General features: G+C 39.8%; 1 protein-coding gene across 1 annotated transcript in view; it reads right to left on the bottom strand.

The window, feature by feature from the left end:
* The window catches only part of LOC144115062 (SUN domain-containing ossification factor), a 100,354-nt gene that overhangs the window by 24,376 nt on the left and 49,807 nt on the right, over positions 1 to 26,171 (bottom strand). The window contains 11 exon segments of the mRNA XM_077649197.1: positions 1,037 to 1,931; positions 4,145 to 4,181; positions 8,003 to 8,098; positions 8,988 to 9,132; positions 10,857 to 11,030; positions 12,077 to 12,309; positions 15,299 to 15,576; positions 19,273 to 19,401; positions 19,752 to 19,852; positions 20,345 to 20,437; positions 24,951 to 25,071. Coding sequence (XP_077505323.1) covers positions 1,037 to 1,931; positions 4,145 to 4,181; positions 8,003 to 8,098; positions 8,988 to 9,132; positions 10,857 to 11,030; positions 12,077 to 12,309; positions 15,299 to 15,576; positions 19,273 to 19,401; positions 19,752 to 19,852; positions 20,345 to 20,437; positions 24,951 to 25,071 — 2,302 coding nt within the window.

The raw sequence follows: 26,171 nt of genomic DNA, 5'->3' as shown, positions 1-26,171 counted from the left end.
CTCTAGTTTATACTTTCTCTGAGACATTCTCCACCTGATCTTGCCTCCCAAGTGTTATACTTTTTATTTGTTTAGTGTTATTTTTTCATTATCTCCATATTCTAGCACTCATGGCTAGCATCGCACTGCTGTTTACAGGCAAATTAAGTAAGAATAGAGTAAAATGCATATACTATAGTATGGAGACCAAAACAAAATATGGCAGCGAGCACTTCCCAATGCCATGGACTTCACTGTGTTTGAATGTTTCTCATTATTCGCGATGCATGCATGAGGACACAGTTATTCAAACATGCCACATTTCGGTACGTCAAACACTAGCATCGGCAGCTAGTCTTATTACTGTTTAGAAAACACAGCACTGCAATAATTACAATTGTGTTGCAATATTGTTTGTGTGTTGCTCAGCAATTTACATGGCTTAAGTCGCAAAGAATTACCATTAGATAAAAGCAAAGCAAAGCAACAGTAACAGCAAATATAGCTGCTCCCTTTAAATTTAAGTTCAATAAGTTTTAACTTCAAGTAGTAAGCGAAGCAAAACAAAGCATGCAACCCACTATGATAGCAATACTATAGTACTTGACACACAGTGTCATTATTTCTTTTATCAGGCATACACTGTGGTGGTCACATAATGAAGTGCAGTTGCATCAAGCTCAAGTTGAACTAGAGATGGCATACATGGTGTTTTGATTTTAAAAAAGAAAGAAAGGCCATATATTCTGAAAATCTGCACATCAATTAGTGGACGCAGTGCAAAACGATGGAGACGAACCAAAAAGCAGACAAGAGTGGCACTGTCATCGCCAGTCCTGCCTCTTTTTTTTTTTTTTTTGTCCTCGTCATTTCGTGCTGTACCCCCTAATCATGCAACCAGACCAACAAGCCCAAACCACAACTCTAGTTTAACCACACATCTAGACACTCCATGAAATTAAGCTAAATCAGTCACCAAGCGTGTAATAATACTTGTAAATAGTATACCAATGTAACAACTTGCTCACGCAAGAAAGAGCAGAAAAAAAAAACTCACATCGACATCAGGGACAAGCTCGTCCAGTGTTCCTATGATCAACACACCACCACTGTCGACGTCTGGGGGTGATACTCCAGAAACTGTTGTCACATCATTTGGCAATGCAGAGTCCATCACTGGGGATGCAACCTCTATGCCAGCTACTGATGTACTTGAAGGACTTGTCTTCACTGATGTGGGCACATCCACTATCACTGGAGTTGCTGTCGCTGAATCTGCTGTGGAATCAGACACCTGGGAGCTACTCTGAAGAGTCATAGAGTCCGCAGAAGTATGTGATGCAGTGCTGTCCTTTTCGGCCAATTCAGAAGCATCACCAAAGTCTTCTAGTGTTGTTTCATTGTCACAATGGCTGAGGTCAACACTAATGCTTGTCTCAGAGCTAGACACTGTTGTTACACTTGAGGGACTAGAGAAAGCTTTCGTGCTTTCCGGCTGTGCAGTCTCGCTGCTGGGCATGGCCACAGATTTTGATGCTTCCACTTCAGAGGTGTCATTCACAGCTGATGCTGAAGGCATTGTTCTGACCTGTGCCGAAGATGACACAGCCACTTCAACAGTGGAACTTGTTGCTGTAAACTCACTGCTGTCTGCCACGAGGAAGTTGCTGCTGGAGCTTTCAGTGCTTTCATACAGTTCTGGTGCCTTATCAGGCTTGTCTATTGTGCAGCTGTCCTCCAGAGACAGTGCAGTCCGGAGAAACCGGCATGCAATCGTTTCACTTGGAGTTTGTGTATCTGTTGAGTGACCACGGGAACGAGAACATGTAGAGCACTGCTGGAACACCGAATCGAAAAAGTGCCGACTTCTGTTGCGCTGGCAGCCAAGTTGTCCAGATGTGGCATTGTGCACTTGATGTGACACATTCAAGATGCTGCAGTTTGCATTTAAACTGCATAGAGAAAAAGGAGGGTACGTACAGGTGAATTCCGATATTAACACAATTCCCAGTTTTTTGCAAAAACCAAAGCAATACAAAATTTGGTGAAGCTAAAGCCATTAGCTCACAAGCACAAAATGACACAAAAAAACATACTGCTGCAAAACAGAAGAAAAGATAAGACGATTAAAAATTTCACAAGTTTCTGAGCTCGAGGATGTGTTCACCCTCAAACCATAAATCTTAGTTATGTCCACCTCAATAATAATATACTGCCGCTAACTATGTGCAAAACAAACATCCACAAAAATATTCATGAAGTGTTATTGATAATTTTTGAACAAGTGAACAGCACCAGGTGTATTCATATAATGCCTAGCCCTAAAGAGGCGATTGAAACACTGCAGCAAAGAAAAAGAAAAAAAGGAGAGTAATCACTATGACAGACGAAGTGCTATAAGCCTCAAAGGAATGTGTTGCTCTGTCTGCATCTGAGTCTGCCTCCTACATTTGTGCCTTAAGCAAATCATTAGCTACGTAGACCACTAAAGGCCTAGAAAGAATGTCTACTATAGTGGCTCAAGAATGTAAAATAACACATAGTACGCTGCAGCATTATTTTCTATTTAACAAAATATATGCATAAGTCCAATGTATTTGGGGGAAACCCCAAAGGTGAAGTAGATTTCTATTGGGGAGTAAGTACTCACTGCATCCAGTTCAGCGTAGCCATATGGCTACAAAGGACATCTCTACAGCTTGCTCAAGAACTGCACAGTTGAACAAAAAGCTTTTCATTAGAGCCATTTTGTTGCACTGAAGTGGATGCAAATGAGTACTTACTCCCTAACATACGCACAAAGTTGTTGCCCATGAACAAACCTTGTTATTTATATAGTGCCCTGTTTACTCACAGAGTTATTGCAAAACATCCCAGTTAGGAAAAAAAAACACTTTGGAACCAATTGGACATTCCAATTTGTTACAACTGGATTTTCCAATTTTTTCCAGTTGTGTGTTTACTCGTGTGACCAATTGGTCGTAACTGGATCCAACTGGACCAACGAAATGGACCCATTAGACCAGGCAGTCATTGCATCCAGAAAATATAGCTCACAATGAAGTTTAGCAAAATACACATTGTCAGAAATATTACTAAACCTTGACATATTATTAATGTGCAAAAGGAAAACCGATTTGTGAGGACTGCAGGCAGTTACACTCTGCCTGGTGCCAATCAACATTTTTATTGTGCAATTGAAATTAACATGCTTTTATCGAAATCAAGGCCAACAGACATGCATACGTCACACACAAGAAGCACTACACATTCAGACACTAGTAGCATATATTAGCTCAATATGTACATCCAGAGAGCACACTTCTGCTCCAACTTATTTACCTCATTTACGAGGCTCTCATGCTAGGGCCAGTGGCGCTTACCCACTGAGCGCAGTTATTTCATTTCGACTGCAGTGGTGGTGCAGATGATGAATACAATTTAGTAGGTTGAGCTACTGATAGCTCTTATAAAAGAACCATATATTAGTTCTGCCTTGTTTTGTCAAATATACAAATATTCATATGGATACATTGGGTGCAGTTGGGAAGACCAATTGGGCTCAACAATTGGAATGGTGCTTCAATTGGAACACCATTCCCACAGGAACCAGTCGGAAACTAAATTTGTCCAATTGGAACCAGCTGGAAATCCAATTTGTTCCAATGTTTTCTTTACTGGGATGCCAAACACTCAATGTGAGATAGCACACCTTCTGAACAAAACTTCAGTACCACGATTTTAGGCTTTTGTGGTGTAGAAAAGTTTAATTTTTCTCTGAATATTTTACCCCTTGTAATGAATGCACTCCTGGCATTTTCAGATTTTTTGGAGAAAAAAGTACATTCATTATACGAATCAATACAGTATTTATTTCACCAGTCTACACTTTCTTTTTCTCCTGCTTCTGCCACTTCAAACTGCTCCCTAATATCTTGCCCAGCATAAATGAACACACCCCCAAATTTTCAAAGATTTTGTGGGGAAAAAAGTGTGTTCACTAAAAAAGTGAATATGGTATCTTTTATTTTCAATAAGAATTTGTTCAAACGTTAGATATTACAATATCTGCCGATTTATTCCAAGCTAAGATCCATTTCAGCATGCTCCAAGAAAAAATTTTATCTGTACTGCATGCACAAATGTGTGAGAACAAAAAACTTACTCTGAGCACGGAGCACTTGCCATGAGATCCACACCTTCTTCATGCAAACATAAAGAGAAAGATAAAAAGGCAATGCCAAAATGACATACTCAAAAATAATGCGGAAACTCAATTGAAATCATATTATACATGTTTTTCGGGGCACCAAATAAAAACAGAGGTTATTTTGAAAACCGATAAATATACAACCACACATCTTGCACAAAAAAGATGAGCAAGAGTTCTAAATAAGCCCAAAGTTAATCTGGAGAAGCCAGAACTCTCAAAAGAAGTGCCTTTTTTTGTACATGACACAAAAGTAACAACCTCGTATTCTTCATAGCCATTACTTGTAACGTGCTTTACCACTGTTTCAGAAATTAGAAAAAGTTTTCAATTCATTCCATCGATATGTCACAAGTTATGGGAAACCTTGCATATGCCCAGCACATACATCCAAAGGCAGACACATACAAAGGTAATTCCAAATGTACAACTCTCCACTTCCCTGCCAATTAATACCTGCAACCTTGTGAATTTTCACAGCTGATCATTAAAAATATCTGCAAAAACATTCATGAACTTCTTCGTGCAACTACTCCAGAAATGCATGTCTGCTGACTGCCCCATAGAAGCTCCTGTAATCTACTGAGGCTACCCTGTTTGACCTCCTCTACAAGTTCTGCCTCTTCCTATTCTTGCAAGCTCCTCCAGATAGCGTATCAATAGCTTATCCTTCTACTTACATGGCTCCTTATGCAGTGCATGCTAGACATGGCTATATGTAGGCAGTGTACACTTCTAAAGGTATGGGTGGTCTTTACTATTACCCAGGCATGCTCTGCACTGCGAACACAAAACAGTACTGTGATGGGTGGACGTAAGAGCTGCCACAAAGTATGAACACACAGTGGGTGAAAATCTGCTGTGGAAACCCTAGAATGCATTTCTGCATAATGAAAAACAATAGATATTACTGGGACTTTCAAGACCTCATCAGATATTTTATGCACCATTTCCATAGAATTTTGAGTTTGTATAATTTACTGCAACCTGTGGAATAATGCATAATCCTGATACACAATAGTGCCCTATTATGCGACTGCACGACCTCCATTAAATATTCTATCAAGTAAGTCCCATCTTATATACATTTTATTTATACTGTTTGCACCTTATTTTATTACCATTTTTGGTCAGAAATTACAAAAGAATATTCAGCATAGTTGCATGCACTACAAAAAGCTATTATGCACACTTCTGTCTTTTAACTACAACACATTATGAATCATTTCAATTGGTACTACTGGGGGAAAAAGTCTTCAGAACGCACAACCACCTATCTTGGAGCATATGCGCAAAGTATGCCAATGTTCCGCTAATTTTACTACTACACATTACAGAACACCAGAGCAACTTTCACCTCTGTTAGCAACCACCGGCTGATAACAAAGTTACACATGTTGGTTGCCAGTCGCGTGTCCTGGGGAATTTTGTTCCCGATATATGTGTTGTCCTCACATTCATTTTAAGAGCTCTTCACATTTCTTTTCTTCATACAAAACAGAAAAATGCAACAAGACTTATTCGGACAATTGCTCATTCAATCATGTACAAATAAGCAAATAACTTATGAATAACTAATGAATAAGTTGCAAACATTATAAATGCTGCTGCAACTTGTTATACAGGTACCATTTCAACCATGTCCTTTTTGGAACCACTTTAAGCACATCTTTAATTGCAAAAAATAGCTACGCTGCCTGCAAATAATAACCACAACAGAAATGAAGTGTAAACACCTTTTTACAAAGCCAAATGCTTCAATTCTGAACCATATGGCTTCATTACAGAACTGTGATAACATTATTTTTGCTTCACTGTAAATCTTTCTTCTTGCAGTGCACAATGCTAATCAGACTTTAATTAGAACCACGAAGCAGTAAAACTCAAATAAAGTCGCTACTCGTCACTGTCGGGTACGAGACTACTCTACAAGCCCTACTCTACAAGACTACTCTATGAGACCCTCTACAAGCCAGTACTAGCATACAAGCACCTAAGTCATTTCATAGCAGCTGACTGCGCACTTTTTCTCATGACATAGTTTCATTTTTGTGCCTCAGGTTGTTTGCTCATGCTGCACAGCTGCGATGGAACTGCATCAACAGGCACAACAGAAGCCATCAAACACAATGCTGGTCAAAAGCTGATGGAGTGTAAAGAGTGGCGCTTTTGTTGGCATGCCATTGCCGTGCCGTGTGTGCTAAACATAAGGTGTCGAAGTGGTTGCTGGCACTTGTTGCACTGGAACCAGCACAGGTAAAGCACAATAGCACAAAGGACAATAAGCACAAAACGCAGCCACTCATAAAAGAACAGCAGGTTTCTACTATACTACACAAAAAAGCCTTACAGACCACCATTATTTTTTTCTAGCGACAAAAGCCCTGTGTGTAAGGACCCCCCTGCCCGACTGATTTTCTCCACCCCTCCTGCCCACAAATCTGCCCTACTCATCAGAGTCAATGATAATTTGCTATAGCTTTTTCTATAAAGACACTTTTCACACACATTCTTCTGTCACCTGTTTATGCCTGATGACACTACTATTATTAGCACTATCGTATTAGGCAGAAATATGTCTAACAGCCAATAAGGTAGGTCGTTTTTGTGCCTTTTATAGAAGTAGAGAATTAAAATAATGTGAAAGGGTAAAATTAATACAAGTCAGAACTGAAAATCCTGCACCAAATGTGACAGAAAGATTAATAAATTATTTTTTTTTACAAATTTAAACAACTGCCTTGTCTAGAGCTTACTGAATGAAGTGCTTTGTAGAGCTGCCACAATGATGCAGCAAGGTAACAAGGGCAGCAGCATTATATTTCACAATTAACAAGGTTACTTCTACTAAGCCTTGAAACTGCAGTAGAATAAAAACACGTCAAAACTTAAAAAATTGCATCACATGAAATATTACATTGCAATATGGTATGCCTAGAAAGAGAACTGAGAGCAAATACCCCCTTCCGGAACTAATTTCTATCCAGCAGGAGGAAAACATTCATAATTTCAGATTTTAGTAAGCAGCACGCCAGGATTGCGCAGAAAAAAATTCCAACCTTCCCCAATAAATAAATATGCAATTTCTGTTGGGTCCTCACATATATATACTGACTCCACTGCAGTAACAGAGATAGCCGAGCTAGTTGGTAGGACATTATGTGGAAACAGCGAGAAACACAATAAACAATTAAGAAAGAAGATGGGATAGTCAGCGCTCGTCTCGTCTTTTTTCTTGTCCACTGTGTTTTGCGCTGTTTCCACATAATCGACTCAATTCACTTTTCAAGGTCTCAATTTATACCACTTCTAATTCCTGTCATAGTAAGTCATTAGGTGAGCAAAACAACACATTGGAGGCACTTTAACCTGTTTATGCTTGCAAAAAACAAGCATAACGAAAATTAACCACTCACCAAAGCCATACCAGAGTTAGCGTAAAGCATGGAGCCATTCATTAAAAAAAAGATACTTGCATTCAGTTTGCATGGCTGACTCGATATCTTTCTACACAAGATTTTTCCGACTTCACTGCATTTTATTGCTGCCACATTTGCGGAAACTGTACCTTGTTTAGGCGAGATTTGGTAGTGTTCATCGTGTTGCCAATGTGGACACAGCGCTTGAAAGGAGTACAGCATTCAAAACAAGTGAGCTGTATCAACGTTACTCTGATTACTTTATTTTATGAACACTATGGTGAATTGCTGCAGCAATGCAATATGGTTCCATGTAATAACATAGGTCAGCAATGCGAGGAAAAGAATGTAGAAAGTAAATGTGGTTACAAAGCAAATAAAAATGTCAGTTTACCTCCTTCTTGGTCTCTTCTTAGCACTTTCAAGAGGCTGATCACAACATCTTTTGCTCTATCCACAACATTCTTCGAGGCAGACCCCTCGGTGGAAGCTAGCAGTAAGTAAAGAAGGAAATGCTTCAGTTTTGCAGTACACAAGAAAAGCAGTATGAATAATTCACTTGCATTGCACACGAGAGTTGCTAGCCATATAAAAGATGATGAAGCCAAGTGAAGTCTGTGCTCTGCCAGCATACTTCCTCAAGATATTTTATGAACCAAAATAATGCTATTTTACATGCGGATTCCACAGATTTTGCTTTTTACAAGCCTTTTTCAGGCAGGTGTTTTGCATAAGGGACTACGAGAAAACGGCATGATTATTGCTCAGAACTCGAGCTTTCAAGCTCCTGCTGGAACACCTACCAGATTGTTTTTTAATTTCTCTAGGTATTCCATGTTTTCTTCCCTACTTCAAATACTGACAGTGCATGGGACCATCCACAAAGTAAAGCCATTTGCTGATACCAGCAGAAACAGTCAAAACCGCACTAAAGTTGGACCGCAGTTTTATGATCAAATTCCTCAATTAAGCCAGTGTTCTGGGGATTTCTGTGACCACTCCCTGCTTCCTCCGTTTGGTAAATATCTTAAAATATCATTGCCTAAGATTATTACACAATGCTCAACAATTTTCAAGTAAATAATATTACAAGAGTAAGAGCAAGAAATACTTTTATTATAACACGAGCAATAAAGAGCTCTGATCTCATCTTCACTGACTCTACAAATCAGACAGAGGCTTTTGTCCAAAATGCACTGCAACATGAAGTAATGTTGCATGTTTCGGATGCAAGCACCACATGGACATGGAATACAACAAGTTGCACAAACTGCGCATGAGCAGAATTCCAGCAAATAGCTTGAATGAAGAAACTGTTTGTAAGCATGAGCTTTTATAGAATTTGCAGTTATTAGCATGAAACTAAAAGGGCTTCTCACTCTCTTCTTCGTCATCATCCGGAGCGCTGGGATCCCGGGGCTTCTCGACAAGCTGCTCATAGTCGTCAATCATAGATGCGCCAAAAACACGCAGCAAGCTAAGGGGGCAGTAATGCTCTGATCCATAACGACTCAGCAGCTCCACCTGCACCACAGAAGACATTCAATAAGAACCTGTTCTCTGTACAACAGAAAACCAACAATTGTAAAAGCCAGTTCTGGTCATCGAAAGCCCCAATTACATCTTCTGTGGCTTACAGAAATTTTTGTGAACAGTCAATGCCTTTCAGCTGATTCAAACAAGGACACCAATATGCTCCAACCATTCCATTCCCACCTCAAGAGACTAAAACTCTGAACAGTTCTACATTTTCTATGCTTTAAATATCCCAAATAAACTTGGGGGATGCGGCTTTTGGAGACAATTTTTTTTTTTGCAATGCAATGAAATTTGGTAGGCTTATTGGAAAGTCCACTGAATGCTTAAATACAAAATTTCACTGCGCTATCTTAAATAGTTCTGACATTATATATCTTTATATGCTTCACTGCTATACCAAATTTGCAGAAAGCTTTGTGTGACAACAGTACACAGTAGGAGTCTGCAGTTTTACCCAAAGGAATGGTTTTACCCAAACGAATGGTTGATGCAGTGACATTCTCTAAATATTTTTAGCAGCCCGATAGTTTTGTACACAGAATGTTATATCCGTGCTTGCAATATGCACTTATTATCGTTATATCAAATTAGTGACAAATAAAAAATTATAAATTAATTAAATATATAGGAACGTCACTGCATAAAACATTTATCAAGGAACACGATGCAACAAACTGCATGAAAATCCGTGAAGCTATTGTCGTGCTACACTTTCTGGAAGCAGGGCAGTCAGGTCAAAAAAGACTTTTGTGAAAACTGGCATTTTCACAGAGATTTCAGCAGTTTTTTGCTGCCTACGATAACCTTTTTTAAAGTAACTTCTGGGCTGCTTTCGGGGAAAATTTTTCTGCATGTGATTAAAAAAACCTTAATCCCCTTATCCCTCCTCCCCCGTGCAGGGTAGCCAACTGGAACACCCCTCTGGTTAACATCCCTGCTTTCCCTCTTCCTCTTTATCTCTCTCTTATAGATACGAAATCTGGTGTTTTATAAAATTCGATCTTTCTCGAGATTTTCTGCAATATGAAAAAGCCACATCCTGCCTTAATGGTCAGTAATCTCTGCTTAAATATACATAACTTCGACTTAAATGCCTGCAAAATCAAAGTATGCACTTGTACAAGATTACATTTTACAAACTGTTTTTTGCATGTATCCCATGTTAGCTGCACATTAGCATACAATAAATAGCAATAAATAGCTTCTAGTCTTCTGGCTGAGGCGACTGCACCACCATCTTTTACTGAAGGTTCTACACCCACACGCTTCAAATCATGATTTCAAGATTAAAGCATAAATTAAAATATAGAAAATATTTCTGCTCCAAGTTAGTCCTGTGAAGGAAGCAAACAGTCACTGAAACCAAGGAAAGCATAGAGGAATGATTCTACCTCTTTTTTGGAGGTTGTAAGTTCGGATCCCACCGGGGGCGTTCAATTATCTTTCAGCCATAAAATATTTATACTATCAATTTCCATTGATTAACACCGTAAATGAAAAAAATAAGATAAAAACATTCCCCTATGTTTTCCTTGATTTTGGTGACTGTTGGTTTCCTTCACAGGTATGTCATAACAAGCCCCTCATTTCCCCACTCTTGCCTGTTCAGTTAGTCCTGTCACTGCTGCTGCCAAGCTGCTCAAAAACGTTTTCAATGGGGATACCTCAAGCATGGCTGTGCACAGCACGAAAGAAGACAGTGGGATTACCTTGATGTATTTTCCATATGCTTCAGAGTGGAGCTCAAAGCTCTGGACCACTTTTCGGTCATGTGCTGTAAAGGTGCCAAGTGGGGTCCAGTCTCTTGTTGGATACCTGTCGCTCATCAGCACAGCGAAATCTTTAGGCATAGAAGAGAACAGCTCAAAATTGGCTATATCAATCTGTTTGGGAAGGATGGGAGAACAACATGGTGTAAAATTATTTTCTTTGTCTGCATCTTCCAGATTCATCACATATATGTTCAAAATAACCACATCCACAAGCAATAATGCAGTGCCCATAAAAAAACTGAAGTTCTGCACAGGCGATAAAAAGCTGGTGACAATACAGACAAGTATATACAGGAGGCTTGTGCATATCATTCGAGAGTTAATCACCAACAATCATTCACTGATAGCAAATGTATTATTTATCATACAGAAGCACAATCAAACTAAAAAAAACCTTTCTATGATTTTCTCCTCATCACAGAAACCCCAATCATGTGAACCTCCAATGCTACCACTCAAGCCACACAAAGAAAATGAGCATTGACTGAAGACTGTCCACACATAGGACCACCTTGTTCATCGTTTCAATATTTACTGTTGACATCTGTAAAAAAAGCTCTGCTCTCCAGACATCATTACCTTAAACCACCAAAAATATTTATTGAGCAGACAAGGGAACGGAAAAGAGGTGCTCGTTAACGGTTTCAGTGACTGTTGGCTTCTGTCATACACAAATATTTATGCCATTTTTGCACAAATATATGAGCTCGCATCTTAAATTTAATTCAAGCATCATTTGCTTTCATTAAACCGGCGCCCAGTATTCATGTGGCATGCGTAAACTATCACACACCAAGCTTTGCTCATCTGTTTACATTTAATCTGGTAGAAAAACCAGCTTGGGTAGCTTGTAAGGTAAAAGAAGAAGAGCTTGGTATGCATTTCATACAAGGGGAGTTTCACAAGTGCAGCCAACCAGCCACCAAGCATGATCTTAAAAGATGAAAAGGGCAGTGTGCAGCAACATTTCGACCGACGGCCTAACCCTTTTAGTTTCAATACTGGCTCTACTAGGCATTTTGTTAAGCAGCAGATTGTAAACATGCATTTCAGCTTCCCTGCTCACCTTCTTTAAGACATTCAAACTGTTAAGTTAGCATTAAAAACTACTGTCAAAACAAGGCTTCATGCAGATGAGAGGCAAAGTGGCTTCCCACCTGAGAAACTTGGATCATTTCACAGAGCTCTACGACGAACCAAATCTTGGCCTTGCATGGGTTGAGCATGTACTCGTCCATCTGCTCATTGAGGACACGACCAGCACCGTCGGCTTCAGCGTTGGCGGCCAGCACCTTGGCACCACATTCATATGAGGCATAATTGCGTCGGCTCTTGCTCCCAGTGGGCTTTTTTTTAGGTAGACTGCTTCCTACCTCGGGCGGCTGTTCCCCTTGATACAAAAAAATAAGCATGATGAAGGCAATGGAGACGAAAAAAAACAGGAGGTTTAAAGTCCACATCACACACTTTCACAAATAAAGGTCAGAAACACCCAACAGACAATATTTCAGCAATTCTGCATATGCGTAGTGTATGACACTCAACTTCACTTAAAATACACTCAGGGGCATACAGAATTAGAGAGGAGGGTGGGTTAAAATATACACCCATAGGAAACAAAGCACAGCAAGGCTGTTAAGCAAGAACCTATTGCCTGTTAGCATAAGATACTAGCCAGTGCACCTGAAAAGTGGGAGTCATTTTTCTGCAAGAAGGTGGTCCCACCCAAGTGAAGTGCAAGAAAAAATAAAAACAAAAAACCTGTCATTACACATTTTCCTGCACAATTTCTCTGACTGCAGAAAAAATAAATCAGGGTATATATGTATGTATGCATGCATGCATTTTTGCAGTTATTTTTGCAAGAATTTTTGCAATTTTTGCAAGAATGCAGTTATTTTTGTAAGAAATGTTATCATGAAGATAAGCCTGCTGAAGTTTAATTTTTATTTTTATCAGTAGCATACATCTAAAAAAAAACTAATAGCTTTATTGCACAGAGCAGGGCCCTGCAAACATGTTGACATCAAAAACTTGTGAACTCTTAATATTTATTGAATAACCTAGGGATGACTTAAAAGGGCGTTCACTGTGATTACTCAGCAACTGTTAATAGCTAGCTTAAAACTAAATGCTGTTCTGAAATCTGCACAAAAAGTTACATATATATGCCAACTTTGGTTATATTTCCTAATAGATAATGAAAATAGTTCCAATTGCTGAGTCTCCCCTTAGGCTTTGAGACATTTAAAAGTGAAGACCAATCTCAAAACTGGCAATGTGCTATTTGTCATGCTTACAAAAGCAGACAATATGAGAGGCACACAAGGTAATGTTGGCATCACAGTGAAAAAGTCTGAATCACAAAGTATTCTCTCAAAAATATACAGTGGTTGCGTCAATGAGCACCACCTTTTTCTTCCTATCAAGGCCTTAGCAAAGCCATATGCCTCCCATGCACATTGTAACTTCTTCTCATTGGGAAGATGGAACTTAGAAGTGCTCCACTTACTACAGCTACAGTAGAGCCCACTTATAACGAACCTGACGGTCACGCAGATTGTGTTCGCTGTATCCTAGGTTTGTGGTAAATGGACTTCCCATATTACAATTCAGACACAAGGGGTGTTTATTTCTTAAAGCAGCTCCCTCTGTGTGCCTGCTTCTTCAATCTATACCCTATCACGGCACTTTCCGAACTTGCCTGCGCGGTCATGTGCTCCTCGCCGAGATACTTGCTGTTAACAAGTTATGGGGATGCGATATAACTAATCGCGGTTGAAGCACTGATGGCAGCTGGAGGTAGGTTGGCCTCCTTGTCATCATCTTCATGATAGTCTTGGCAGTCGAGGAGTGTCTATACCTCTCATGCTGTAATGACTCTGCAATGTCAGCGCCACCATCCGCGCAAAACCAAGTCAACCTAAGCGACTAGATGTCCTGCCAGACTTGCATGAATTACATATTGCCACAAATTCAAGTGCATCTGAATTCGTGGATGTTCGACTGTGTCCTCCATTGTTCCCAGGCCCATAAATCTATACCCCACCAAAGCAACCCGGGATGCACTCCAGTCAGTTCTGTCCAAGCAAGCAGCCTTAATCATTTTCACGGTGGCGAACGAAGGAATCCTAGCTGGAAAGTTGGCATCTGGTCTCTCAGTTACTACCAGCCTAAGTGGTGACGCACCACCGATATGACAATTAGAGTGCGTGAATGATGGCCATGTTGAGTGGCTGGCCTTAAGCATTGCATTCAGTGGCAGAAGGGCTTGGTGACTGTGGTCACAGAAGGCAGCACATGGTGCTCCACATGGTTGTTAAACACAAGCAGAAACCTCCCTTTCTTTCTTGCCACGTAGAGCTCGAAATGAACAAACCACTCCGCAAACAGTCGCGCGTCATTTGTAATCCCCTTCTAGTGTTTAGTGGCACACTCATCGAGTAAACAAAAGTCGCTTGTCATTTAGACTTTTGTATTGGGCCTGTAGCGTACGAGAGCTAGCTTGCAAAGTACCTCAACCTGAGAGACTTGACGATGACTAACGGCAGCCATCGGTCACTGCTGTCCATACTCTTGTACAGAAGGATGGCAACATAAAGCTTGCTGTGCTTAACGCCAGCGCAAGTGTCGCCTTCCAACTCATACATTTTGACGGTCACATCTGGTAAACAGTTTCTTCTGCATTCTTTTTACACCCCACCTTTATTGCTACTTCCTCAAGCCACCACGCATTTTCCAAAAAAGGTGGCGGGGATGAGAGAATGAGGGGGACTGTTGCATCACGGAGATTGAGAGATTCTCTTCAGTCACTGCCACCGCAGGCAGCGTGAGGTTTTTGACTGCAGGGCGGAGTTTGTGGCATCTCCTCGTTCGCTCTGAGTTGTGCAGCCACGGAGTGTTCGTTATAACTGTGGGCTTGACTGAACTGTTAAAATTTGCACAGTCAAGGGCCTGAAGTCACAGTAGGCAACAATAAGAACATGTATTCACATGTGCACTAAACAGAGTCACGGTGCACCAACCTGTATGTCCATCCTCCTTAACCAGATGAAGTAGATTAAAACTGTTAGCGACAGCCTTAGATAGCAGAAATCAAACCAACAAAAACTGTCATCAGTGAAAACAGCCTGGCCACAACTAGCCCCATGCTGCAAGTGTACCATTAGTATCATTAGTTTTTATGAAACACTAAAGACTGGCTTTAGACCAGGCATTAAAGCACTTGGCATAAGGAACACACCAGGAACTAAAACATTAAAGCACCACAAGCATAGCAATGAGAGACTGTGAGCAGAACTACACTCATATGCAAGTAATTATGCTTTTAATGTTCTCCAAATTTTTTGCAAAGCTAAGGAAACAACAATTGCACTTACCTCCCTTCTCATGCTCTGCCAGCATCTTCTGCTTCCACTCTACAAAAGTAGGCATTTTTTCAGCTGACTCCTTGCGATCATGTTCAGTGCCTTCATCGCCTTCCTTCTTCAGTGCACTTTCAGGCACTTCCCTCGTCTCCACTTTATCCTCTGTAGGTGGGCTCGGAACAAAACTGTCTTCTTTCCCTTCGACAGGTTCCTTCACGCTCGTGTCATCTGGCCCCTGTGGCTCCTGATCCTGCTTGGTTCCTGGGAATACTGATTCTTCAGTGGTTCTCCTGCAATAAAAGATTGAATTATAATTGCAACAATGCTCCTCAAAATTACATCTGTGCAACTATTCACACTGACAATGTGAGCTGCAAAACATTACCTTAACAAGGCAATTTGACTTTCAAAATTCTATGGTTTGAATTCCAGAATCAAGCTTTCATGCCAGCATAGCCTCTGAGATTATTTACAAATGGTCATTCACATCATTTGCACACCTACAATGCTAGTTTTTTTGCCCATTTTCAGACACATGAGCCACATCGAATGTATGTGTGCTATTTGCATACTTGTGCAGCCCACACTAAGTGGGCCATGCTAGGTATCCAGTGCACAAAAATATTTTCAAAGACACAGAAATTTGTTTTATTCTTCTAGGCTGGTGTAGCTACATACATGTAAGAGTTGGACTAGTATTGGCGTAATGTATACGATATATTTTTTTCCTGTAAAACAACAAAAAAAAGGCCTTGGCACAAACATGGCACAGACTGACAAATGTTTTCTTTCAAATGAAGTTTGTAGCAAGGTCTCAGTTTTGTGCAGTTTTGCACAACTGGTGCAGAAATTTCATCACTGCTGTTGGCCAGTGCACATTTTTTGATGCAGTTGATGTCTTATATCAATAACGCAGTTTTTTGAACTGGATATTATTCTTCCTTTGCAATCTTCTGCATTATGAACTCAATTTGATTTATATTTCAGCTGAAACATCACAGTTCACACACCCACACATAAAATTCAGATCGATTTATATCACTACAGTAACTATTTGTTCAATGAGAGAATAATATGGAACTGTTGACAAACTGAATCTGAAATACATGGCCTGCAGACTCCCTCTTGAGATGGAGTACTATTGAGGTGGAGTATAGTCAACTGTGGCATTTAGCCTTTTTGGTCGTAACTGCTTTTACGTTACTACACTGGCACTACATTCTGCAGCATTAAAATGTCCCATGTACGCTCATCCCTTTGGCAGTGCTGCAAGGAACTAGTAAGATGGAGTATAGTCAAATGCGGCATTTAGCCTTTTTGGTCGTTAACTGCTTTTACATCACTACACAGGGGATGCATGCATGACGGGCACCCTCTGAATGACTGAAGTTCAGCCACACTCTGCTCCGAAATCGCCCTTTCAACACTTTGGAGGCCTAAAATATATAGATTTTTTAGTAGTTAGAGGTCGAATTAGACCTTGAAACTTTGTAGGTAGGTATTTTAGAGTATACTGAACCTGAATTCGCCATTTTTGAAAAATCGAAATTTGATTTTTTTTTTTTTACAATTTCCTTAACACTGCTCATAGCCCTTGTGCTCCTTGAAAAAAATGTTTTAAGCATAAGGAGCAAAGTGCACCAAATTACATGTAGCACACAAGATAAACCAAAGTACACTGTCTCTTTTTCACACTGGAACGACATTTGCATGCAGAAACCTGTTGAGTCATATTCTTCTAAACTGATATGCGCAAAATGAACAACTTTTGTCCATCAGATATTTTCGGACTGCATCTATGAAAAATTAAACAGTTCCTGAGCTGCCCAACTTATCAGCAATATCAGATTAACTGAGTTCATATGAATGGATGTCCACTGTATTCACAAGCCACAAACAAATTATACAACCCAAGCAGCTACATGAATACTGACATCAGAAGGTATATAATTCGATCTCCTCCACTTTGTGACTGGTCTTCTTCATGCAAGCACTCTGAACAGGCAGAAGACACCTGGAATTTTGGTGACAGGCCGGTTCGTTAACTCAAATGTCACGCTAACCAAGCTTTATGGCATTTTACTGCAATGGCTCTATGCTTGCCATCCATGGATATTTCGCACACATTCATCTGGTACTACGGTTACTCGTCTTGCCATTCACTCTCTTTCAAAATATTATGCTGTCTTAAATGCACTGAAGCCAATTTGCATTTTAACAAAAGCTTATAATGTGTCTTCCAGAGTTCTAAACATGTTTATGTCTATGTCAATAACTTCAACTACCATAATTAGCACTCACTTGATAAGAAGTAAGATTTCAGTGTTCAGAAGAAAGCAATAAAAGCTTCTCCATACTATGTGCAGCTGAAGTGCATATGCAAAATAAAACAAACCAGATTTTTTTTTTAATAAAGCCACAAATGAGAGCACTGGCAAACTGCATTCTCATAGGAAACAACCCTTGAGTCAACAGCCTTTGGAGCTCAAAAATTTTATTGAACTGAAAGGTACAGCAATCGGCAGAGTCGAGTCAATGAGAGCTTAAATAATCTGACACCACAGGCTTGAAATGCCATCACTAGCAATAATGAATTTGTGCATTTAAACCTCATAACCCACAGCATTTATCCATAGAAGTTAAAATGCACTCATTACAACTGCAAAATATTTTTATTGTTTCAAACATTATTTTTTGGCATGCGGTTTTTAATGCACCATATTCATGAATGCCCAGCCTATGCCCTACTCAAAGGCTCTCAAAAACTTCAATGCATTTTTACTCGCCTCCACAAACTGGACAGAATACTGGCTTAATAATTAATTGCTGGAGCCACCCAGGTAGCAGCATCCAGCCAACCACTGAGCCGAAAAGCTATTAGTTTAAAGGCCTTTGGATAAGAACCTTAGACAGAGACCTATGTGTGACATGAAAATCAACCAACTAAAATCTGTGTTATGGCAAACAGTGGACACCATATGTTACAGATGCATCTCTATGTCTTTACACTAAAGTTTATTGCACAGGAGAATATTATAAGCTGTACAGAATGCTACACATGACCAAGGGTTTTTGCAACTGTAGCGGCAAGTCATGCATGCATGTGTCTGCGTGCATGTGGGGGGAAAGAGGGGTGGGGCTTTACATGTGTTGGTAACTGATACCAGAGGCTTTAGCAGGAAATGAAGACTTTTAACACCAATCTAGAAACCTTAATGTTCACTACAAATGGCTGTTTTACTGCAAGGCATTTTCAAATGGTTTCAAGAATTACACTAGATATTGCACAAACTGTCACTGCTTGGGACTCTTATTACAGTCAAGATAAAGAATAGCAAACAAAATGAGCAAGTTAGCTACTCTTAGTAGCACAGGTAAATTTACACATTGGTGGCCCTTCAAAGAACATGGGTATGCACTTACTATGCCCAGCATAAAAACTGCATTTACAAAGCATGATTACCAAGCACCTCAACTAAAAGAACAATTTCATCAGTGGAAGGGGATATACACATGCAGCAGACTGCACAAAAGTGTTATAAGGGACAAAAGTTGCAGAAACATGCAAACAGTGCTCTAGGCACGTAGACACCATGTGTACCAATGACTGCCTGATTTCATTATCACATGTGGGTGCATGCTAGTCCAACATCCTTATCCATAAGTACGGTCTCGTTTCCCCGGCTGGTAACAGAACTATGCACTTCGGTTGCTGCTCGCACATTCTGGAGACTTTTGTCCCCAATAGCATATCCAAAAAGGACCAGGGTTCAAATTACAAAACAATCACAAAGCCTTGCTTGACATATCAACCGATATGAGCAGGGCTAATGGATACATGTGCGACAGGTTTGTTAATTCAGCCCCAGCAGGGCAAATCTTGGCACAAACACAAGGCCAGAACTGCCTTATCAAAGACACTCACCCCGCTAAGGCAGTAATACACTTTCTTGGAAAGAGCGCAAAAGGTTCTGCAGCAAACCCACCTTTGAGTCTCAGTGATAGGCTCAGGTGTCACAGCTTCCATGTGCTCAGTATCATTGGTCTGGTCAGGAGCTTGGTTAGCAATAATTGTGACTGGTGCTTGGTCACTTTCTAAAGCCTCTGTTGTTTCTCTGGAAACATAAAACAAAAAATGGATCCCATTTGTTTCTGTTTGCATTCACACATTGCAAAGGCATATCAGGAGATATAGCACCAGGTGCCAGACACACAAGCAAAGTCCTCAAAATATCTTTTAGTGATCTTAATCTCATCAGCACAGGTTACTTAGAAGATGCATTCCTACTTAACATCAAAAAGATGTAAAAACATCAGAACAATCTGTTCTGTGAAAAACTGCAATTTTTTCTGTCATTTTAATTGCATCCTCATGATGGGAGAACAATTAAAGTTACTGTTTTAGTTTTACAGTATACCTCTCATCAGAACTGTACTGTGTTGTAGATAATGAAAGAAGACTAACCTTGGTTTATCATCAAGAGCAGGGGCAATGTCTGAAGCAGACAGGGAGCTTTCTAACTCCTCCTGCTTCTCACCTGAAGATGCAGAACTTAAACCTACGCCCTGATAAAAATGAAAAAAAGGCAACGTGGTACATTGAATCAGTTCATAATGACATAATGACACCAAAATAAGATCAGACATTTTTCCATCACAATTAATTTCAGAGTACTGGAACCCAGCATTGCTACTGTAGACGGCTGGGGAATGTTTTGCTCACAAAAAGAAACAAACAACCAAAACCAGTGACAACAATGATTCTTTTGCTTCAGGCTGGAAAAAAAAAAAAGAAATCAGCAAATATTTTTTTTTTTTAAATAGAGAGTTCTGGCAGTTTCAAACTGCCACATCTTGCCTCCAGGCCAGTGTGGGCAAGAGGCTGCATTGTGTTTTTGAAGCCATGAAGAGAGTGTGCAAAGTGCAATGTATTTTTGTACGTAGACCAACTGCGCTTACAGAATTTTTTGTATTGCTATGAGCAGCTGGCCCAGTGCAGATGGCCAGTGCCAAGAGTTACATCACGCGACTATAAATTAATGCTATTATACGGCTTACCTGTGTTATAACCTCCACGGGCGGTGGTACATGTAAGTCGTCCGACTGGTGTGGACTAACAGAATGAAGGTGCTTGGAATGCTCAGGAAACTCCTGCCAAGGAACATAAAAAAGAAAAATGAAAACAAGCTTTTTCAACTAATGTAAACCTACTGTAAGACAGTACTGAAGAACATGGACATAAGAAAAGAAGCTAACAACACAAGTACTGTAGCTTTATTGCTAGACTCAATTTTTTGCCTCTTTCGTTCCGAATTTGTGTCCTTTCAAACTATGTGCTCGAGTTGTCATCTTCCTTTGTATCCCTTTACACTATTCAACAATGACACCATAACAATATGCCCAGTTTCTTGTTAAAGTCAAATGATGACATTTTTGTAACATCCCAAAGCAGAAATGGCAAGCTCAAGGTAATCTTACATAAATATTTCATTGAGGATTACTCAGAAATTGCTTCAATTAAGCCACCAGATATTTTGTCATTGGAGCCACAACGAGTGGAGAAATAGTACTAACAAGGCAAAATGCAAGGATACTTCCATTCTACAAACCACCTAGCAAAACTGATCACAATGCCATATACTCTCTCCCAAAGATTTTCTTACGCATTCAGTGTAATGAAAATAGTGAAATTCGATAGAAAATTTTGAGTCAACACCAAAAGCAATCTTCTAAATGGCTCATAATGTGTACCAGCATACTTTTTCATATTTAATACTAGCACAACAAATGATATAAGCAAGTATTACAAACAATGAGACAAACAAAAAGTGAGAGCTGTAAATATTGAAAGCAGGAGTTCCAAAAACAATGTGATGGCCGAGAGACATTATCAGCATGGGGCTGAGCCTGCCCCAAACATTTTACTAATGCTTTCCTACACCCTCAGTAGTATTAATTTCGTTTTCTACATCCCTGACCACTCGGAGAACTCCGACATGAAGCTTGCAGGAATGAAGATATAATATTGTGTTGCTGGCCGAAAACAGGCGTACATTTACATTGCACGAACCCTATTAATTTGTTAAGATTAATTAATTCACTCTCAAACTGTTAAAGATTTGCAAGAAGTTTAAGAGCTGTAGGATGTCAAATTACACAGCAAAGGGCAAATATCCGTGAATAGAATTTGTTCTGAATGCTTTTTCCACACTACAAGGAATACATATGATACTCAGGAGGAGAATGAGAGTGCGGCTACTTTTGCACCCTGACAGCAACTGCGGATGTGTAGCCTGGCTTGAGTGATTCAGGTCAACTGCCAGCAGAAGGATACTGCCCTGTTCACAGCAAGAAAAAGCTTTTGCAATAAGGCTACCATCGCAAAAAGTGTGCTGTTCACTTTTTTGGTGCTCTTCAAATTTTTAACTGAATCATTTCACAATTCTCCGACAGGTGAAAACTATAATCTTAATTACTTAATTAGGCCAACGCAAACTAAAAATGCTTCTGCTTGCTCTAAACAACTTTCAACAACGCCCCCACGTCAAGAAAGATCTTTCTTCTCAAATTCAACGATGCTACATGACACCCAGTTAGCTCAACCCCTTGTTAAACCATGAAACAAAAAGCTGCATTTCATGCACAAATATGCAATGTTCACTTTCAACTCTGTCATAGTATTATAGGTAATGTGCAGAATTAAATATGGGGGCAATCCACATCGTTTTTTTTACCACCACAGATTTATCCGAAAATATTTATGCATTTTGCTAACACTGAAAGACAGTCTTTCCTTGTTTATTCTTGCTATTAAAACTTAAATGGTTACATAGTGACCCTTTCAATTTTTGAGCTAACCAGCACATGAACTGCCATGTGGCAAGTTTTCCTAAATAAATGACAGATAATGTAACAGTTCTAATCCTATTTCTTAAAACTCAATAAATAGCTCTGCGGTTCAACTAAACTTTATCTTGGTTAGCATTCTTTGAGAAGAAAATATGCCACACAAGGTTAGACTTACAATCACAAATTGTAGATGTTTTTAGAAAGAGACTGTAAAAATGTGAAAAATATAAACTATAGTAGGATACAACTTAAAAAAACGGCAGTTGTTAACACTTGGCCACGGTCCGCAGCATACTGTATTACTCCGCTAGCCAGTCACAAAAGTAAACAAAATCAGTTTTTTACTGTTTGACTTTATTAAACAAGCCCGGTATCAAAATTCTAGAGCTTCTAACTTTTTTCTTGTGATTAGCTTCTTGTTTAAGTGAAATTAGAAGTTTTAACAACAGACTACTTTTCTGTCGTGGAGGAATTCTGTGCGCCGATTCTGATAGTGGGCGGAGCTTCACTGCAGACCTAAGTTGTATCCGCCTTATAGACTGCTTTACAGCCACTGAATGCAACTGTATTTAACAATTGTTCCAACAAAAATATTTTCAGCAGTGCTGCCAAAAAAAAAGTCCTAAATATCTATTTTTCCATATAAGCAAAAAAAGAACACAGCTCTTTGGGTAAAAAGTGCTCTCGGTGGGCACATTGAAAACTAAGAACACAGAGCAGTGAACAGGTTGGCAACTAACTTAGCTAAATTTAAAAATGGTATTAATTTTTAAATGCAAGAAATTGTTCACAGACTTCAATTTTCTTAACTCTGCCAGAAAAAAAAAAAGAACAATGACTTTCTGTTTTCTAAAAACATGCAGTACACTGAAGTCTTGCAGAATCAAAGTCATTCCTTCTGTAAAGAACAGCTGAAACATGGTTTAATGAAGTCGGTGGAGAAAACAAATTTCTGTCACCTTCGGAATTTCACAGAATTGGAACATTACCATGTCTCATGTAAATGATACATACAGTCGGCTCTCAGTAATTCAAACTTAAAGGGGTCTGAAAATTAGTTCGAACTAGACAGAATCTAAACTGAAGGGAGTTTTTATTACATGCGATGTTCGTGTCACCAATGCATCGGTTTGAATAACCCAGAAATTCGAATTAACAGAATTCAAATTTCTGAGAGCCCTTTTCAAGCAAACATGTTACGCAGTTCTTGTAGCTTTGTAGTGCAATAAAAATCTCTTCTGTCCCCTCCTGGAAACCAGGAAATCAACTCAGGAAGCTGACAGCATCCACAACCTCGCTAAGTGTCACACACAACCTATGGCAGAGTCTGCACCATCATTTTTTGACACATCCTCGTTGGCAACAAGCTTCGCAAGGTGCTTGTCATCAAATATTTAGTACTGCGATGATGCCCGCTGAAACATAAACACTTAAGTAGTAACCACAATTCCCACTGACGGGGACCATGTCTAACAAGCAAACGTCTTCCAAGTACTTGGAAGTGACCTCTTTGTGAGGCTGCATGGGGCAAGCTAAACAAGATGCAGCTTCATTGCAGAACATTCCAAAACTGATATGCTTAAAAACAATTTATGACTAGTGATTACTTTGTTCCCTACCACTCTCCTGCCAACTTCTCAATAGCCTCCAGTGATATCACGGTTCATGTATGTGAGCATTTCATTACTAATCCTGGTTGGCCCATATATGTTGCTTCAGGAAAATTTTTAGATCAGCAAAGTGGGCCAACTATGATGCCATAAAGTTCAATGTTTGCACTTGTCAACATGCACATGAGGCTACTTTTGCTGCTTTTTGAATAAACACCCGTTTTCTGCCAATTTTCTTTGGGAAAGTTTTGTAAAACCAAGTTCAGTGGGATATTTAGTTTGTCCAACTAGGTATGCAAAAACATTAACCTCAAAGACTAACTTTGAGGTAATCCGAGTCTAGATTACAAAATTTTTCAACAGCGCAGAGGACAAAGGACGTGACAAGCGCACAGACACGGCGCACGGTGCACTTGACACGTCCTTTGTCCCCTGCGCTGCTGAAAAACCATGTCACACCAACTTGCCCAAGCTTCTACAGTGTAGATTACAAAAGCCAAGTGTGATACTTCATTTCATAGCATGTGCCTGCACGAAAGCTTTTACTGCAAGTACGACAAGAACACATGAAATAATCATTAGTGCAAGCTTGACAGGTTAAGCATTGGCTCTTAATGTAAGGTTTTTGAACAGCCAAATGTAGGTAAACAGCTTTTTATGCACTCAAATAGCTAAAAAAGCAAATATGTGACTGTTTAAATTAGCAGTTTTCACTGTAGACGCTGAAAATTTTTCTGCATTTTCAGAATCATACAAAATATCATGCAAGTGCAAGGTGCATCTTCCAATGAGCTAAACCGCCAAATGTTGAACAAATTAGCTTGTTTGCTTTTGACATCAACAATATGTTTTGTTTCAGTGAAGAAAGTTCGGAATTGTGCATTTCCCACACTTGAACCCTGCAAAGGATTACAGATCAAAATGGATAATGGCCATGGGCAAACGCAGTGGTGGGATAATAACACAGTGGAAGCAAGCATCACCTTCCCATGCATGCAACCTCAAAAATTCAATCAATTATCCAGGATTTCAGATCAACATTAAACTGGCCATTCTAATGTAGGTATTTTTGTTAACACATTAATACCACGCATAACTTCCCTTCCTTTCAGAAATTCTCCTCTTCGTTGATTTTTTTTTCTTCCTTTCCGCTACTCAACTGAAGCATCATCTGGTTCTGTTTCCAAGAAAGGCGCAGCCCTCACCTGAGTTGGAACCTCTGGATCTGAGGTGGCCGCTGCAGTGTGACTGGCTTGTTTAACTCCATTGGTCCTGGCAATGTCAGCAATGTCATTCTCAACATCTTCCTTGCAGCAACAGGTGCATCTGGAGTAAGCAAGGCAACAGAAAATGTGAAGTTTGCATCACTTTGTTTGATCCGATTCATCAGGCAAAAACATTTGAATAATACTCTATTAGTTCCATTCGAGAATGCCTAAAACTCCTAGCTCTTGAAATTTCTTACAAGGGCATAATAGAACCATAAGTCCTGTGGCAGTCGGAAGGAGATAAAGTGGTTAAGGTCATCTGACTGCAAAAAAAGGCTTTCACAGAGCTAAAGGAAAGGCTGACAGAAGAGCCCACACTAAACATATTTGATGCCACTAGGGGCTGAACTGACTACTGTGATGTACCAAGAGAAGGAGTAGGATACTGTTCTCAAACAGCTTAGATACACCCCACTGCATACCACTCTCAGAGGCTTCTGCAACTCGGAAATGTAAAACAGACCATGTTATCACAGGAAGAAAGGGTCTCATGTCCATGACCTTTCAGTCATGGATATGATTGCAGCCTACACTGAGTGTGGCTCATACAAGAAATCCTTTCACCTTGCAATCAGCTACGCTATTTGCTATATTGGGCACTTGCTCGCAAGAACGAGATATTGGCATCTACATTTGATTCTGAAAGAACATCATTGCAACTGGCATGCCATGAAAGTTACTTTCCAATCATGGAACAGTATTCACAGCCAGCATGTTTACGCAGTTTCTGAAGTGCAAACGTTCATTAATTGTTCACAACATTGCAACATTCTCAATGCAACAGCATGTATAAGCAAGTAAACCAATCAACAGCAACATGGCTCAAGTGCGAAATAAATGATCAACTTCAAACACCATGGACCAAACTTATCACTGAAGCCATAAGAGACATACTAAGCCCCAGACGAGGTCACCCAAAATCCCCCTTCACTCCTAATTTACGTTGCCCCACCATGCCCATATATTGAAAAGCCGAGACTTGAAAGCTGAGGACACATGAATGGAAGATCTTGGCTTACCACCAGAACAAAATAATTCACAACAAAGGATTTCGCTCCCTCGAATTCAGGTTGGTGAGGCTGTGTTCTATGATACGACATGGTACCCCAAAAAATTGGCAGTACTGCACTTCCAGTTTGTACAAGTGACACTGTACGT

The sequence above is a fragment of the Amblyomma americanum genome, chromosome 1 (genome assembly GCF_052857255.1).
Source record: "Amblyomma americanum isolate KBUSLIRL-KWMA chromosome 1, ASM5285725v1, whole genome shotgun sequence".
Classification (NCBI taxonomy): domain Eukaryota; kingdom Metazoa; phylum Arthropoda; class Arachnida; order Ixodida; family Ixodidae; genus Amblyomma; species Amblyomma americanum.
This window is presented reverse-complemented; position numbering and strand designations above follow the sequence as displayed.